General features: G+C 40.3%; 2 protein-coding genes across 3 annotated transcripts in view; one reads left to right on the top strand and one right to left on the bottom strand.

Annotated features, from left to right (window-relative positions):
* The window catches only part of LOC124155417, a 127029-nt gene that overhangs the window by 69854 nt on the left and 42508 nt on the right, over positions 1-14667 (top strand). The gene's annotated exons all lie outside the window — the stretch shown is intronic.
* The window catches only part of LOC124155416, a 29999-nt gene continuing 24771 nt past the window's right edge, over positions 9440-14667 (bottom strand). For both annotated transcript variants that reach the window (XM_046529209.1, XM_046529210.1), the window contains one exon: positions 9440-10736. In XM_046529209.1, coding sequence (XP_046385165.1) covers positions 10280-10736 — 457 coding nt within the window. In that variant the 3' untranslated portion in view covers positions 9440-10279. The remainder of the gene's footprint in view (positions 10737-14667) is intronic.

Below are 14667 nucleotides of genomic sequence, written 5' to 3'. Positions count from 1 at the left end.
ATCCCACCCTGGAGTCTCGTTTCCACCGTAAAACATATTCCCTTTATTTTGTTATGAAATTCGTTAATATTAAATTAAATGGTTGAGGTTTCGTAACATAAAATAAAACGAACTTCATGACAACCTTATTAAAAATCTTGTCTATTATTTAAGTGTCTGGGGGGGGCACGTGCCCCAGTGACCCCCCACCCCCCTAAACCAACCTATGATTGCATTTACCTATTTGATTTTCAATTCCATTCATCCGCGATATAAAGGATATGCTACATAGATTGATCATGGTGCTTCAAATTGTCTTCGTGAACAATTAAATAATTTCCTTCGAAAAATAACATTAGAGTAATGATAAAAGAATAATAATCGTCTCGTCAGAGCAGTGTCCATTACAATAGGGTGACAAGTGAGATATCATAGATAGTAATTTAATTTTCATAGTGTCGCGTAGATAAACTCGGTATAATTAAAGCTGAGACAACAGCTCACATGCAATGATGTATGCTATAGATAAGTATCTCATAATGCCACGCCTCCCAGATGTCAAAAGTTTTCGTCGTTTTTCGTATAGTGGCTTAGTCATCCATTTTTAATCTCACAGTGGCTCCACTTACGGCCCAGACCGCAATTAGGGGAAGCGGGCGATTTGCTTAATTAAAGTGCCACTTCGCACGGTGCGCATCCAGACAGTCTCTTGTCTCATTATTGTAATTATTCCATTAATTCTCTCCTTCGTAAGTGATCCCGTCTCACGTAGTTTGCACGAAAGGGTCAGACGCTCCCATTTCGTAATCGCCGAAAACAACTGCCGTGCGAGCGTGCGGCATTAAAATTAGGAACTCTTAATTGACTGTTCTACTTCTAGGCTTGATTTATGATTGCTAAAACGTCTAGTTGTTTGCAAGTCAATGGTAAAAATTATTTTTCTTGGGCGAACGTGTCGTAAATCTATGTAAGCACTTTAGTTGGTACGTAGCGAGAAATTTGCTTATAACCAACGAAACTTTTCGTATTATTTAAACTTAACTTATTGCTCATGCAATGGATATATTTATTTTTTCTTGACCTCTTGGCTATATTTAAATATGAACTCTTGAGATTAAGGCCATTTATAAAGAACATATTTGCCGACGTCTAGGATTGGGTGGTATGCAGGTTGCGGGATAATATTTCTTGTCATATATCAATGCATTTTGTGTTCATAATGCTCCGTCATAATGCTTCTAGTCAAGTTCATCGTTGGTTATAGGCTGAAATTTTGAAATATAAGCAACTTTGTATCGAAAATGGAGAGTCAGGTGATAAGTGCCGCAGGGCTTGTGGTCTCCTCAGTTGATGTGTGCAGTAGTCACAAGGGAGAAAATTTCCGGGGGGTTATGAAACCCTCAAAGACCCCCTAACCTTGGCTACCGCCTGCATCTTCAGAGCCTACAGATCTTTAAGCTATTTAGTATAATAGTTTATGGTGAAATGGAAGGAATCATATGATTCAAGCCATGTAATTTTTTGCTAAATGCAAAAAAATTAAAATTCGCATAAAATGCACAAAACAGTTTTTCGCAAAACAGTCTCGGGGTGGATGGAAGTTTGAAGTGCATGTAGACACAATCAGAAATGATCATCGAAATCTGACTCAAAGTGAAAAGCTATAGTTGAATTAAGGCGGCCTCATACATGATCCAAATTATGTTAAGGCAAAAATGATACTTTTGGGTTGGCTTTGGGGGTTTCGGCCTCCCCCCCAGAAATTTCCCTCGTGGCGAATATCCGTCATGCATCTGCTTAGGAGACCACCAGCCCAGGGACACCTATCCCATGACACTTTATATTTCGATATGGTTGCATTTCAGCATGTCTGATAAGAACCAACGATTACATGAACTTTTCGCGTTGTTCAAACTTAATTGTAATAAATAAATACGCTTCATTAAAATAAGACAGAAGTATTAAAAAATAACTTTACATTGAAATAATATCCAGCAAAACATTTTCACGAATAGATTTAAAATTTAAGACACAACTTAAAAAAATTGATGCCACACAAATTTTGTGTAGAGGCATAGTTCGGTTGTAAGTTGCCATGTGACAAAATGGTATATTTATGTTTTTTATGTGAGCATAATTTTTTGACAAATTGATTTAACATTAAAACTAACAATTAAACGAAGAAACTGAAAAAAGGTATGTCACATAAATTTTACTAATTAATACTTTAATTTTTAAGTCTCTTTGCAAAAATGTTTCATTGAATATTTATGCCTTTTAAAATAACTTTTAAATACCAGACTACTTTCGTGTAAATTGCACATCTTATCTTTTCATATGATAAGCATTAAAAATGGAAAATTTATTCCCGAAACCTCGTCAAGTAAGCTTTTATTATAATTCGCCTATTTCATGAATTGTATGGTTTTCCGATGCGTGCGAAATGCCGACAAAAAGATCGTCACAGGCAACACGCATGCCACCAAAGCACCGTACCCCTCACCCCTCTAAGCTATTGCGTGGCCACGTGCCTCGTCTTGGACGAGCAAACCAGAGCAAGCAATCGGCGAAGTGAAGTACAGTCTTTACCATCAACAGGCTTCGTAGCCTTCGCCTGAAGAGGTTATAACTTTCTCGTCTGGTCAGGGGCATGTTCTCAAATACGTAATGCCTGCACGTTATGAATGTGAATCCCACTTCAGTACCCGCCCGGTTAAACTAAGTAAGGGAGGATTCTAAGTGGGTGTAGCGAAAAAGCGTGACCGTAGTGACGCGCGTGATGTATTCCCTTGACCTCCTCCGTCCATCTCCATGCTTCAACGTCGCATCGGTTTTTAATAACGACCCGCTCGACAATGCAACTCACGCGTCGCGATGACGACGATGCATTATTTGAAAATTATAATGCGAAGAGGAATAAAATTTTCAAATGATTTGTGTACCAAATTCTTAATGAATCTTAAATATTTTATTATTTAAAAAAGGCATTGAATTATTTTCACTGAATTCATTTCCTCACGAGTCGTTTCCTTGTGAAATAACTTCATAATAAAAGATAACTTCAAACTCTTCGTGCTACGCATCATACAAGCTAAGCATTTCAATCTATCCTCGTTTGATTTTATGTTCATTTATTTTCGTATTTATTTAGTCATACATCCGTTTATTGTTTAAGCGTCGTTCATATTTTAGGGATGGGGGTTTCAGATTAATTGCAGTTACCTATTGTTGCTGCGCTTGCAATTTTGCCAATAAGATTAGTATGTAGTGTATTTTTATAGTTATATTGTCATTGTAAGATGAAATAAAGTGTGCGTTGTTTAATTTCAAACTTCTTTTAATTAGTTAAAATCTTTACATCGAGTTCAATAATTTGATTCCAAGGTTAGATGCAGTAATAGGGAGATATAGGTATAAGTATTAAAAGAAAATAGAGATGGCTTTTTTCCACAGGTTTATTTGAAGTACGACGCGTTTCAACCGTTAGGTCATTATCAAGTATAGGGAATGACAATGAATGACAACACTATCAAATAAACCTGTGGAAAAGTGCCGTCTCTATTTTCTTTTAATACTTAGAGGATGTCATTCAACTACATTTCGCCTGCTTCTGTTACTTTTATTGAGATATAGGTACTTTATCATTACGATGGACAAGTTATTGTAGAAACCCCAACGGCATCAGTCGGTATCAGACAAATTCATGCTTGGTAAATGGTCGGCGAGTTAACTTGGTCGAAATTCATCTCATAATAATAAGGACGACAATGAAGTATTCATGTCGTTTTACGATCTTCGAGTTATTGATCCAATTTTTAATTCCTGTGACGAATATCCTGCGGCGTCGCACGCAATCACACGTTCCACTGAAGGGATTTTCGTTTCTAATCCTAAATAATTCTCCTGATCGTGTTTTTCAATACATAATAGACCAATTAACGCACCTATGAGTGAGTGAGAAGCCGCCTTAAAGCATTCATATGCCATGGACACCAAGGATGGAATTCGCTATGAAGCGATATTTGCATTAGACTGGTTCCGAACCCGGATTCCCAATATCTTATGGATGAGGGAAGCCAGGGATTGCTAGTTTAACTGGTAGTATAGTCGATCGGCCATCGGGAGATCCGGGTTCGAACCTTGGCTAAGTCAATTGATTGTTTCATTGCGAATTTCATCCGTGCGCGTGACTGCGTACAAAGTAAATGTTTCATGCAGTGCTTTCATTTGAATACCAATTATAGCAGCATGTATAGTTTGTTATCTATTAAAAAAGACGGTGATTGCCATACATAAATAGCTACAGTGGCAGAATTTGAGCTTACGTTGATAATAAAGGATTCTGCGTTCAGATTAAGGTGTGGAAATAGGCATCTGTTAAATTTAAGCCTGAATCACAGAATCATTTTTTTCCATCCCTTAGAATGATAGCTCAAGCAATAGGTTTTAAAGGACCAAAGGAATGATCGCTCATTTTACCCGTCATTTCCTAGTGATCACTACCGCGATCACTAGAGTGATAACTCGCAAATGATCGTCGCCGGCAATTGTTTTTCGCGATCACTCTAATGATGAGGATTCCCATCAGTGGCGTAGCCAGTGGGGGGTCCGGACCCCCCCCCCCCCCCCCCCCCGAAATATAAACACGCAACCATTGTCCTTCATAAAAGAAAACAAAATATTGAAAACTCAGGAATTTACTAAATGTTTCTTTAATAAATTAAGTTTTTTCGATTATAAAAAGTGTTAAAATTGTTAAAAACCCATTACTTAGTGACCGGTTTTTTTTTAATTTCCCCCCCTGGTTTTGGCCTCCCCCCCACCCCCCCGAAACGAAATTCCTGGCTACGCCACTGATTCCCATCACTATTTTTAATCACTCGTATGGTCGCTTTTTCCGTCTCTGAAACCGTCACTAAAACCCCATATCAGCCAATCCGAACGCATGTCCGGACGGAGCGATTACAGCGCAACGTTTGACAATCGTGGGAACTACATAGATAAACAAACACGCTGTATGTTTTCGTGATACGGGTCCCATGACTACCAGCTGTAATATAGGAAGTGACGCGAAAGGCGACGGCGGGAGGGACAGAGTGATTCAGAAAAATGATCACCAGAGCGATCATTTAAATTCCCGTCGCGAAAAGCGATCGCTCTATTGATCACTTTTCGCGACGAAAGAAAATGATCGTGTGATTAAGGCCTTAACAGTCGGATCCGATTTCCTGCCTATCTTCAGTGTAGCACGTGGCTTCAGCCTTCGATGTCGAAAACGAGATGTTACACACGCCCGTGTTGTCCAACTCCTATCCTTCTCTCTCTCTCTCTCTCTCTCTCTCTTTCTCTCTCCTCTCTCTCTCTCTCTCTCTCTCTCTCTCTCTCTCTCTCTCTCTCTCTCTCTCTCTGTCCGTGGGAATAATAATGCGCTGTGCATAATTTACGTGTCCTCCTTCTTTGGTCGGCTCCGCCTCGAATTCCTGGGGGAAGTTGGCGTGCGTAGGACAGCAAACACGCCACTCATCTCTTTCTTTTTTTCTGTCTCCTCCCAGCCGCTGCGTCTCGTGTTGAGGACGCCAATGTAATCCCCACGCGCGTGTTGACATCGATCTGCCACGATTCCGGAATAGGTACCTATACTCGCCTTTCTCGCCTCGCATGTGCCGTTCGACAATGTTCGGCTCTGAAGATCCTCGATAAAGGGAGCTATTCTGTACTTCCGAATGAAAATGACTCAGGAGCTTTCGGATCTTTGTGTCAATCATTCAATGAGTCATTCGTAGATCGAGGTAACACCAATGACAGGATGGAAATGAACCGTTCCCAAGGAAGTGAGCCGTTACTCGCGCGTCCTAGTAGGTCACTTGAACTTCCAAGCAATGCCCGTAATTAATATACGTCGGATCGCGTAAATATGATATTGGGCTAAAAATCGGATTACGTAAATATGTTACGTAGGTAATCCGATTTTGAGCCCAAACAAAGAATAGACCTCAAGTGCTTAGCCAAATGTTAGTCCAAAAATGTCAGTACACAATGGACCCATATTCTGGGCGTCTCACAAGGCCCAATGGTGCTTAACCGGCCCCAGGGAAAGCCTTCGTACACCTCGAAACATAATCCTCGAAGTTCGAGGGAAAGGAATTGGCCATCCTATCCTGAATGTGTTAAGTCGACTTACTTGCGACCTAGTTCGGGGTGAGCTCTACCCTCACCTCACCAAACCAACCTTCCTGTTGAATCTCTGTGTATGAGACTATAGCCAGCTTTTTTCGAGTGCAGCATTTTTCGTCATCGCTTCAATGTAAGCCTCACGGAGTATCTACCTCGTGGTTGGCCTCATCTTTCGATTTCTGCGCCGCAAAGCGAAGCGCTTTTGTTTATATTTGCCCTAAGATTTTTTGCGGCAGTCTTTTGAAAGCGACTCCATAAACTATGCGTTGTAATCTCACCACCCATTAGCGCTCTTCAGCCAATGGAATGCCCGTCTCTCGCTCACCAAACCATATCGGGCGAGACAGCATTCACTGGCACTGTGGGTGTTTGGTGTTGGTGCAACAGCGCGGGTCCGGCTGCTATTTCATTTGCGAACTCCTTTTATAGGCTCTCTCAACAATCATTTTGCAACGATTCGATTTGATAACAATTTTAGAACCCCCAGGCACATCAACCAATCACATCGAATCGGGAGGGCACGTGGGCCCGACCGGAAGTTATGAGGGAACTTGGGCGCGTCACACATAAATGCCACCGAACACAATGAAAGACACCGATATTTCGCAAATCTCATGGATAATAATCACTGCGACGCAATTTCTGTTTCATCACGTGCGGAGAATTCGATGGAATGCTCTGACTTCGGAGTGAAATTCACTATTTCATATAGGTACTTTGGTTATTCCTAGCACTTGTGTTTTCAAGTTAACGTCATGAAGACTGACAGATAACTATGGTGGATTACAGCCTTTTGTCCAGCTATCAAATCCACTGGTCTCGCTGGTTGGTATTACTGGCTAAACTTCTAGTGACCTTTTTCTTTTTAGGTAGCGAAAGCGAAGGAATTCTAAGCTTGGCTAGTTAATGCGTTGGACTTTCACTGTTCGATCCTAGATGTAAAAATACGTGCGAAAATCCTCTAAAATCATGAAAATAGGTGTACGATATTGTTGTTTTTATTACCTCACGTGAATGACCAACAGCCTGAAAGAGTGCCTTTTCGAAATTGCATAGAGTATGATCAATTATATCGTGTAAATTTCATCGTCATATATGTAACCATGTATAATATGTCAAGAGCCGACTTCATGCACCTAAAGAGGAATTGTAATATGATTAGTGATCACGATTTATTGTTGCGTATCTTAATCATTGGCGTGTAGTTCATAACTGAGCGATTGATTTTGATTGATCAAAATAGTAACTGAATAATTATCAAATGACTATTGTGTTATGCGATCAGAAGTATCCAGTTGTAGAGTTAGAATTGAACTCAAAACGCGGCTTTTAATTAAAAATCCTCCTGTCCCTCGCCAATAAGTTTGATGGAAAAAATTTGATAGAATGAATTAATTTTTTTAATAAACGAAATACCTAAAAATTATATTTTATATATCACTTATTGATTTTTTTATTTAATTTAAAATTTTCCGAGAATAATACGTTACGCAATTTATTTTATTTGTTCCTATAGTTTACCCCACAGTATTAATGAATAATCATACATTTTCTTTGAAAATTGCTTATTTTACTGACATGTGAATTTTCCCCAAATAATTTTCCAGTCATTTTGTGTAAATTATAAATAAGGTCCTGCATTATAGGCAGGTTTAATCCTCGCCCACCCACCAAGTTCGAAAAACTCATGCGTGGATTTTCGATGCATGTTTCAACCTGTTATCAGAGCGTTGAAGATGTTAAGGGCCCTAGTCATGAGAATTAATTTCCTATTGAATTTCCTCGGTTGAACACTATTGCTCATTTTTATTCGGTGGCAAATGTCGTGCAACCTTTAAATATACATTCGGAGTGAGCTCAATTTTTTTATTGTTTTTTCCATGCTGACTGACTGCTCGTATCGCAGCTAATCATTAAATGCATCACCATTAAGAAAATTACGTACTATCTGCTGATACATACAGCCCTGGTGATAATGAGCAGCAGCACCCTATTGTTGGCAGGGGGCGGAAGGTAATCTTTCGCGAGGGACCGTGGCGAAGGTGGAACTGAAAGACTGGGAGGGTTAGCACGAGCCGAAGAGATGGCAATCTGTGTAAGCACCCATCTAACGATTTGATCGTTGGATTATTCTTCCTCATAGAATAATCCTCTAAGGTCGTTAGAATATCAATTGCGTACGCATGGTTTCGCTGATGGTAGGACCTGCCCGCCTTGTGACGGTGCAGGATTCCTCGTCCCTTCCTTCCTTCCCCGTCCTTTCCTTGGAGGCGTCGTCGGGCTCCTATCGCGGCGCCGCGGCGCCTCCTTTCCTTGTTCCCTCCCGTCCTTCCCCTTCTGGGGGCAGAGGAAAAAAGCTAATCGCTTATAGTCCTCGCCTCAGGAGTGTATCCCGCGAACCCGACCCAAGGGTTTCGTTACCATTGTGTAAGCACCCCAAAATCAAAGTTAGGTTGGGGGCTTGAAGTGAAGCTAACATTCTGTAATAATCTGTAGTTACGAAACCAAAACCATGCCTCGAAAACGGACTGGACCAACAGATGCGAACCAAGCATAGAAGATAGCAAACGATTAGGATTATATTTATGGTTTAAAGTATTCGATTGATTAAGGGAGGTTTCCATGGAGTGCAAGAGAAGTATGAGCTCGGCAATTCTCACGCCTCATTGCATTTTCGTGAAATTTTGGCCAAGTACAATACTGTAACGATGCCCCAGCCACCATATTTATCAGACATGGCTCCGTGTGACTTTTTCCTACTTCCAAAAATAAAGAGAAACTTAAAGGGACATCGGTTAGATGACATGAAAAGAAATTGCTGACAGAGCAAAAGGTTATCCAAAAGATAGAGTTTGAGATGTTTCGAGAATTGGAATATGCCCTATTACAGGTGCATTAATTATCTAATAGGGACTATTTTTTAAGGGGACAATATAAACGTAAACAATAATTATTTTTTTCCAATAACCTGAAACTCCCGTTATATTCTGAACACACCTTGTATCTAGGAATAGATCTCTCGGGTAACTTCTCAGGTCAGTTGATCCATTTTCTCCAACCTGCCTATTTGCCAAGACTTTGACTTATTCATCATTTAAGGAGGAAACCAAATGACCAGAAAAGAAAGGAGGAGGAGATGGATCAACTGACGCGGGAAGTTACCCGAAAGACCTTCGCCATTACAATCCACCGGGAAAGCATTAAAAAATTTCATTCGTCCCATCTTGATAAATTTCGTTTTACTTACCGGAAAATTGGATCGAAGTAGACTGTCAAAAAGAATTCCTTTCCTTAAAAATATTTATTTTCAAGATACCAAAATCAGTCCAAAAGTGCCATTTGCTAGCGTAAAAATCTAATTTTTTTCAAATAAGTTTTTTCAAATAAGTCTAATAATCAAAAAAGTTTTGGATGTCAGATGCTACAGGAATAAAGTGTTTTAACTAGAATCGTATGCTTTTCTGATGTGCTGCCGACAATTTTTTGCGAGCCTTGCTTAGAACTGTAGTGAACTCATCGCTAAATTCCCTTCCTCAGTTTTTGGTTTCTTGAGATCTTCATTTAAATTTAACAATTGGAATAGTTTTGAAGATAAAGCCATTTTAAGCTCCCTTTTTATTTTATATAATCAAATAGTTGAATAAAGTAAGATTTAATATCCATAATTCAAAGTTCAGCTTGGATAGGGTATATTTTTTAACATATAGTAATATTTCATTTAATATGTTAAATTCATCAGTTCATTATTTGATGACATTAAACGTTAAGTTCAATGTCATCAATTTAGTGCTGTTTTTTTTTAATTAACTTAAGAATTGTCCACTTTGTTTTCTCTTGAAGGATGATTGGGGAATGTTGATGAGCACACACGTCTGATTATGACCTATTTGTTCGATCACTCATGATACTTTTATCCGTCCTTCGTAGCCAATTTTCGAGACGCATGCCGGGGTAAACTGTGTTTTGCAACAATAGCCTGCAGATTTTACCCCGTTTCAATGACGACCGTATGTTTCCTACTGTAACGATTGCTCCAGAAAAATGCCATGTATTTTATTTTGAGAGCGAAAGCCGTTCGGCGCGCGTTTTACTCTCAGTCGTCGCAGTAGTTTATGGCAGCTGTGGCTCAGAATGGATTGATTCTTGGTCCACGTGACTTGATTGCGCAAATCATGCTCGAGATGACGTAGAAGAGGATGACGGCGAGCACGAACGTGAACACGGCTACCACCCTCACCGTGTGACAATCGCTGCCCTCAGTCGCCGTTATGTCGTCCCCTTCCGGCATTTCTGCCACTTCCGGCATGTCACGCTGTCCGTTCCCTGTCACTGATGGTCTATGGCACAGTGATGCTCCATCTGCCTCTGATGTTTTTTCGGCCACTGGTGTTTCATTTAACGCTGAAATTCTTTCGCACTCCGTCATTCTTTCGACTGATGACGCCCTCATGGTTGTCACCTGGTCACATTCCTCCGTCCAATCCCCGTCATCTGCCGCTTCGGCCATCTTCTCGGACATCAGAAGACCGGTCAAACCTCTGCCGATGACCTCCACTGACTTCACCTCATCTTCCACGCAGGCACTGAAAAAGGAGGAAGGGAAATGTTGCACATGGCACAATTATTAACCCCGTTTATAAAAACTCAAAATTCAAATATCACTCTGATTTATTCAATGCCAACCTCGCGCACACCAATAAAACATTACTTCCGCTCCTATACCTTCATTTTTGGCAGCGTGACGACCATGACAACGTTTCAAATTCAATTTCAGGGGTCGGGCATACCCACGGGAAAGTTAAATATCGCGGACATGGCTGAATTTCTTGTCATTCGTACCAAGTGAGAGCTTCCACAGACAGAGCTTTGCAGGCGTATCTAGGCGGAATTTTTTAATCCTTAGGATTTAAGGGTACCACTCATCTACTGACGTATCCTCCTTTACAGTTTCAGTCCTATCGAACAAAAAATTTTCTGAAGTGTTTCTATCCCCGGAATACCTACTTAATGATTAATGTCTTCCTCAGCCGAGGGGATGGGGGATTATAATGTATTTCCGAATGAAATGACCACATTCGGAGGGATATTGGATCCTCAAATGAACAGATCAATAGGTCGTTCATACCTCAAGACAGCAAGTATCACGCAATTAAAATGAACCACTCCCGTGAAGTGAACCGTTACTCGCGCGCCGTAGGCGGTCACTTATTGAATATCCAAACAATCCCGTATTCAGCAAAATCTCCGAAGTCATCTGAACGTGAATCCAGATTCGGAAATAGAGAATAACCGCCCACGTCTCGATGCTGTTTATTAAGACTGGAGGCGCCATCGTGTGGAAATGATTCCCATGTTTCTTTACGTCAGTCCTGTGAAACTGGTGAAAAACTACGACAACCAACGTACAAAACATGCCATCCAAATAGTTTTTTCCATGGAAGGCCCTCGATCTCCCTCGAAGATCTCATAGCATGCGGGAAGACATTACAAAGAAGAAAAGCAAAAAGTTAGTTACAGTCAGTTCGTAAACCATTTTTTCGCCAAGTTTGATCGTATGAAATGGGCGTATGTCAATTGTGTCTTTAAATTGCCACAACCCTGGAAAACATGGATACTCCTGAAAATTTTTGGCTTGTCTTGGAAAAATTGAATGTGCTCTCGCTGTCTATCAGCCATAGGGGATTATCCTCGCTCACTGGCCTATCTTTTCTTTCATGCTTCTATATATTTGGTTGTACATACCTAAGTCTTCGAGATGTACATCGTGCATGTCAAAGATTTATTACCTACACTGTGGTTGAATTTTATTCTAGCGTTGCGTTGTGGCGTAATTTCATTCTAGTTTGATATTTAAATGCCTGCCAATGTTTAACCAAAACTGATGTGCCTTGATAAAATCCTTAATGGAGGAGTTTTCGTTTCGTGTGACAGCCGTATGGGACGATCTTAGCTCACTTTTCGTTTTTTTCCTCCGTCCATCGACGCTGCTAACGACAATAGGCTAGGGCAGAGGGCAAACAGTGGTCAGCAAGTGTGGAAGTGACGGTAAAAGCGCTGGAGAACCGTGGTCGCATAGTAGTCTAAAATCGCTTATAAAGGTGGATGAAACTCTTAGGACTGAATAATATTATGGAAAGTTCATGTGTATGCCTTAGAGATAGCTAACATCGGAATTAGAAATTATTTCTTAATCAAAAATAAAATAGCAGTGGTTGAAGGAGTAGAAATGGAAGTGCGAGAATCCATTTTTGAAATGGATTCTCGCAATCCATTTTTGAAATCCTCGTTTTGCACAAGCTATACCGATTGTATAAAACCATTTGGTAAAAGTCTTTGAAATTCGTAAATTTTGATCAAAAAGTTCATGGAAATGCCGAGGAAAAAATATAGAACGATGGAGTTCAGAGGTGTGAGGTACATCACAATATGGAGTGATGTTTTTGTCTCGATCGCGTTGTGAAGAGGCGAGAGGAAACCTTTTTGTGTGGCCCACTTAGTGGTGGTGACTGGCTATCGAGGTTTCCCACAAAACGGTCCACGCTTGTCTCATTTTAAACCAAAGACCACATCTGTCTTTTTTCGCTTCCTGATGATATCGGACGCATCGTTTTCTCTCAAGACATGCGGTTTTTCGTGGAACAAAATGTCTACGACTTGTATCGCGGATGCTGCGGTCGCACGTTTTGCCGAAAGATCACCCACTTCCTGAGAAACCGTTTGCTCAGAAAGGGGGAAAAAGTCACGAATCAAAGTAAAAGTATTGCAGTCACGAGCACAGTGGAGCCCTGCTCTACGATGGGTGCGACTTACAACGGATTCGGCAGTCAATATGAGCTGATTTTGCCTGCGAATTGAAATTTTCGAATTTCGACGTTTTGTTTCCACTCGCAAAATTAATATAATCAATTATTCAATTCTAAACCTTAATTTTCAATGAAAAACATTTTTAGAGTAGCAGCATTTACATGCACTGACGGTCTTGAAACTAGGCCAGAAATGATGCCATTTCAAAATGCCATGGACTTCGCTTAACGTTCAGTCCCCCGCTAGGGATTGATATCGTAAAGCGTGCGTTTACATTGCAATAGTGAGGATTCTCCGGTCAGACACTGAATGTGCAATGTCACCCGCCGCGCATTTTAAATGGGTTTGCTTCATAAGGTGGCACTCGCGCCGCTAATGACAGAGAGATCCGATTTTCTCGCGGACATTCGGGCTGTTCGTCGATATTTATATTCGCTATGATATATTCTATCGGATTCGTAAATTTTCCATGCTATTCCACGAGAATTCGAATAAAATACAAAGAAATATTGAAAATAAATGGATCGTCCAGCGGACATCCTTGAAAACCCATTTGAATGCGCCCTAAGTAGCTACAAAAATCAATCTTCTATGGTACGGATGGTTGCCTTTCCTATTTATGTCCCCTGTTTTGTAGTCCATGAAAGGGGTCTACTTGTGCCTCTAGCGTCAAGTGTTTTTTATCGGCAGCAATTATAACTCGGATTGCTAACAACAACTCAACTTATCTTAACTCGGTATGTAACTATGGAGTTGTAAACTCAAAAAGACTCTTGGTTCACAACAACTTAATTTTTTTTTAATTTGACTTTGGACAGTCATCAGTTGAGAACTGCTCAAATTTTTTATCCACATCTACATAATAACCCGCAAGCCGCCTAAATACGTGTGTGGCAGGGGGCTTAAGGACACCAGCCGCTGACGAAAAAAAAGGAAAAGCTCTAGGGAAGTTCCTCCTTGCGCTCATTAAAGTCCTATATTGTTCGGGGAAAAACGAATTCCCATACCTATCAGTTCGTTAGGGTATCTCTCTTAATTTTTTCGTAACTGTCGGACTTGGATATACGGTGGGGTAGTAATATGATTTTCTCCGTGTCGCAAACTTGAAGTTTTTCTTGAAGTAAAAATAAAATAAATGGATCATCAATTTTCCTCTCCATAAGTAATTGAAGCAAGAATTTGAATATTCAAATAGGGGATTCTTAAGATGACTGTTTAAATATGATTCTTATATAGAAGTTGACTTGTAGTTGCCCACTATGATCAACAATTTTGCTCGACTTGTGCGTGTGATTACGAAGAGATTGCGAATCGATGGAGGACGTGGCAAATCTTGATTCGATACATAAACGAATTTTTGAAGCAGTTCACTTTTGAACGCAATAGGAATCGATAATTATGGATGTATCGCATGGGGAAACATCGATTAACCACCTTGGAAAAGATTGTATCTATAGGTTTATTTATTGTCTGTGGTTGTACAATCGTGGGTCAAAATGTGAGCGTATGTTTACACATATCACAGGAGATGCTAACCAATTTTTCCCATGATATTTCCACTGCTTTTCACTGAATTAATTTTATCACGTCGCGTTTCGTTGTTACAATAACCTACCCAAGTGCATAAAGGGTAGCCAAGTTCTTCCTTAAATATGTCCAACTGCTAAGGAAAGGGGGAAGAGGAAGGATGAGGTTTGAATATCGGTACGT

This window comes from Ischnura elegans, chromosome 3 (genome assembly GCF_921293095.1).
Source record: "Ischnura elegans chromosome 3, ioIscEleg1.1, whole genome shotgun sequence".
Lineage (NCBI taxonomy): Eukaryota > Metazoa > Arthropoda > Insecta > Odonata > Coenagrionidae > Ischnura > Ischnura elegans.
This window is presented reverse-complemented; position numbering and strand designations above follow the sequence as displayed.